Source organism: Henckelia pumila, chromosome 4 (assembly GCF_033568475.1).
Source record: "Henckelia pumila isolate YLH828 chromosome 4, ASM3356847v2, whole genome shotgun sequence".
In the NCBI taxonomy this organism is placed as follows: Eukaryota; Viridiplantae; Streptophyta; class Magnoliopsida; order Lamiales; family Gesneriaceae; genus Henckelia; species Henckelia pumila.
The window spans coordinates 169,380,343-169,384,677 of NC_133123.1; the positions used below are offsets into that span (position 1 = coordinate 169,380,343).

Below are 4,335 nucleotides of genomic sequence, written 5' to 3' on the forward strand. Positions count from 1 at the left end.
CAAGACATCGATCATTCTCTTCATTATCCTTCAAAATAAAGTTATAATATTTTCTTTCAAGTTTATTTGTATTGTATTTTTCGCTACTAAAAGTAACTAAACCAGTAATCTCCTCCTCTACAGGAGGTTACTATTTTAATAATATTTATGTGAATAAAATTCAAGGACTTTGTCCCTCTCATTTGATCTCATTTACAAATTAAGTTTACTACTGTACGCATTTAGGCAGAAAACGAGACAAGGCTAAGCTAGGTGCTCTTGAAGGAATCCGTGACATGAACCATCGGTTGCGACTGTGTGGTTAGGCTGTGAGCAATAGTCTGTAAAACCCGATCGATACAACCCAACAGCATTTTGGTAAAAAAAAAAGGTACTAAACTAATTTATTTTACAGAAGAATGACGAGTTAGAAAAAAAATGAAAAAGTATATAAAAATAGAAAAAAAAGGTAAAATTGAAATTTCGGACTAAAATGGGACAGTCCCTAAAAATAGAAAACTATTTTAGGTATTTTCAAACAAAATGGACTAAATCAAGTAATTGGTGAAACAAAGAGGACCAAAATGAATTTTATCCACTCTTAATTTTGGATGAAATTAAAATTATACAATTTATATTATACAAGTTAAAATTTGCAAGAAATTTACTAAAAAAAATGTCTCACGCAAAATCATACGATTTTTTCAATTTTTTATAATTTAAATCTTATTTTAATATTTTCAATTAGAACACGAAAAGTTACAAGTTCATGGTAAATATAAAATTTAACATTTCTTGAATTTGCATAGCACAATATTTGATATATTTAGCAAATAATTTCAGACTGTACTTCACTATTTCTTTCAATTCTTTTTTTAGTAATTTTAAAATATATATATTTTTAGGATAAAATATCTTAATTTAAAAATGATATTAAATATTTAAAAATCGAAAGAAATGATGAAGTTCTTTTTGTGTTGAATGTTGATGATCATAGCATTCACAAGGAGTTAGAATACATTATTTTTGGTAAATGTAAATTTTGGTAATTTTAAAACTTTATCAGATAAAATTTAAAATTTTTAGTTTCATCATCCAAAATTAAATTCCTGTACATATATATTAATATTAACTATTAAAAAAATAATATTCAATTTATTTACATTAGATTTAAATATGAAACAATGGAAAAATAATATTTAATTTATAGTAATAATCGTGGATAAGAGAGAGAATAATACACTGAGAAAATGAAAAAGAGAGAAGAATTGAAACCAGTAAACAAAAGATAGAATAGAAAAGAGAGAGAATAACAACTAATGAAGAGAGAGGAAAAAATGACACGTCACTTAATGGGGGGTAGGGAGAGGAGCATAGATCCCCGTTTAGAATGGAAATTTCGAACCTACCCATGGGTGATGTGGAGTGTTGTGATTGGTCTAATTATGTTGGTTTAACATGATTTTATGTGGGACCCACATGATTGGACCAATAATGTGCTTCCACACCACCCATGGGGACACCACCCATGGGTAGGGTCGAAGGAACCGTTTAGAACCATGCCTGGGTTTAAAGAGTCCCGTCCAAAAACCAATGAACACACTACTCTAGATTCTAGATACAACCTGCAGCATCGCTGATAGTTTTCATTAGTCACATATCAGTGATTTGCAAAACTACAACTAGCTTTGCGTGGTTGAAAACATGGTCAAATATTCTATGCTAAATACAACTAAAAGTGCAAGCAAAAACCTTTGCATTTCGAAAAAAATATGAAAACTTTCAATTTGCAATAAAGTTCTCAAGCAAGCTAGACCCTATATAAATAGAAGAAATTCCGAGAGTAAGAGCCACACAATGATGTTCTGGCACGGACAAGAAGCAAGCTGAGGAAACACATCTAAATAAAAATCAATAGTAATGAATAAAACCACTTATCAGAGGCATTGAAATGTCAAAACTGCTTATCGACTTAGGGGGTCTGCCACGTGGTGGCACTGAATCTTGGCACCTATTTCTTGGCACTGGTTGTGGAATCTGTCTGTGATTTAACGATACTTAAGTTACCACCATCTTTGGCGGCAAAAGAAGCTGCTTTGACCTCATTGCAGTGATTTATAAACTTGCTCAGCTCCTGATCATAATCACATAAGAAAGGCTGTCAGAATATGCAAACACATATCTACTAAAATGTTAAAAGAAAGAGTGACCATGACTGTAGGCTAAGTGAATGGTACAACAAGCATTTAGGGGGAAATTAAATAGGGGGAGATGGAAATTAAGCTATTTAGTATACTTAGGTCGCGCTTGGATGTAAAGATTTCATTTAAGGAATGAATGTGGAATGATTCCAATCATCAAGGATGTAAAACATATCTACTAGTTTGGAAGGGAACAAATTGGTGAGTTTAATCCCGGATCCATAATCCAATTACACTCAAATTGTTTGGCCAATATTCAGATTTCGCTTTCAATATTAAGTTATTTTAATCTAAAACAATGTATTTCAAATTTGTAATCATGAGAGTCCATTTGAATCCATTATCCTAAATCCACTGCTCAAATAAAACACTTTGAGCCAAAGACAAGATAAAGAATTTGAGTGGAATTGTATTACATGTTTTAAATACAAATCCACAGGATGTATACTACCATCCAATATTTAGTCTTGGCCTGCCTTAAATTTTTAGAAAAGTAAGGCATAAAACATGAAGCTAGTCCACTCCAACCCATACCATAAAGCTCAGCATTTTCATGATCCTCTCAAAACTCGTTGTACGTTTTCGAAAAACAAAACAAAAGGATTTCAGCGAAGTAAAATCCAATTTCAGATACCCACAAAAACAAAACAAAACAAAAAAAAAATTGGTATTCAAACACTTTGCACCCACACAGACAAGAAACGACAAAATCATATTCGAGCTAAAACAGCAGCAACGACCGCAATATCATCATTGAAAAGAATTGAAGGAAAAATGCTCACCTTATCAGCGTCCATCTGTTTGGTCAACTTGGAGGGCTTCACCACTCTCTTACCTTCAGTTCAAAATCGCAATCCATCGTAAATTCCAGATAACCAGTGCACATATAAATATTGAGAGCTTTATCTCGCGAATTACCTTTTCTAGTCGTAGGCGGTTTTCCATGGCGATTGGCAGGAATCGATTTACTCTTCTTCAGCCCTTTGAACAGATTCCCCTTTTGCGTCATCTCTCCCTTTCTAATACTGATTCGAGATTTAGGTTTTGCGAGTTCCACTCTCGATTCTAGGGTTCGAACGTCGGTCTTCTTTTACCTGGCAACTCCTATCAACTGGGATTGGGGTTTTAGAAGAAACCACCCGGGCCCAAGCCCCAGCTCGGGGTCGGTGTGAAAAAATTAGTTTATTTATGTTTTTTAAAATATATATATATATATATATGTGAGTAATATTTAATTTAATTTAATAAATAAACTATTGATTAATTGTAAAATTAATACATCAACTATTAAAAATAATTTAATTGATATATTATCTACTTATAAAATCATTTTTATTATTTTTTTACTTAAATTTATTTTTATGTGAAATATTATTTATTAAATTCAAGTAGATAACTATTTTATTTTTAGATTATTTGTTGATTAAAATTATACAAAAAAAATTTATATTCATTTAAAATATCCAACAGTTAATTATAGGTCAAACTTGCAATAACTCTATAATCTCAAACTTCTTTTGTTCCTAACTCCCTACCTATCAAAAACTTTGTTTGAACTCCCTGTTTTCGAAAATACACTTGAATTAATTCGAAGCATTATCATAAAATGTTGAATCTGATTCTAAACCTGATTCACTTGATTCATCAAGATAAAAAATATTTTCATCATCAGATGAAAATTCAATTGTTTCTACGAGATAAAATCTAATAGTAGATAATTCTTGAAGAAGTGTAACTTTGTTTTTCTTTTCATTTCGTTTTGGGCATTCATTTGCATAATGTGTTTCTTCATTGCACAGCCAACATGTGCAATTCTTTCCTTTACCCTTTGGGCTTTGGGCAAGGTGGTTTTTTGTCATCAATTTTTTTTATAGAATTTTCTTCTATAAGGTTTTTAAAAGAAATTCTTTCTGAATTTCTTTTTCTGATAAGGAATGAATTTTCTCTTGAATGATTTATAACGTTTATTAGTTTTGGTTTGTTTGTATCGTTTTAAATGTTTGTGTGGTCTATTTGTTTTACAACTATACTCTTTTATTGTGAATTTCATTTTGTCACAGCAAAGCTTATTGTTTTGTTTGTAGGATTTGGAGATACTTTTATTTAGCGTCACCTCGTGACATTTCTTTGTTATTATATCTTTGAAAAAATTTAA

The 4,335-nt window shown here is 30.9% G+C and overlaps 1 protein-coding gene across 1 annotated transcript; it reads right to left on the bottom strand.

Moving 5' to 3' along the window:
* Positions 1–1,718: 1,718 nt before the first annotated feature.
* Positions 1,719–3,340, bottom strand: LOC140867131 (uncharacterized). The gene is made up of 3 exons (XM_073272204.1): positions 3,099–3,340; positions 2,963–3,015; positions 1,719–2,113 (listed from the first exon to the last, which is right to left on the bottom strand). Exons 1-3 carry the CDS (start codon positions 3,187–3,189, stop codon positions 1,991–1,993), a joined length of 267 nt encoding a protein of 88 aa, XP_073128305.1. The 5' UTR covers positions 3,190–3,340; the 3' UTR covers positions 1,719–1,990.
* Between the last annotated feature and the right edge of the window lie 995 nt (positions 3,341–4,335).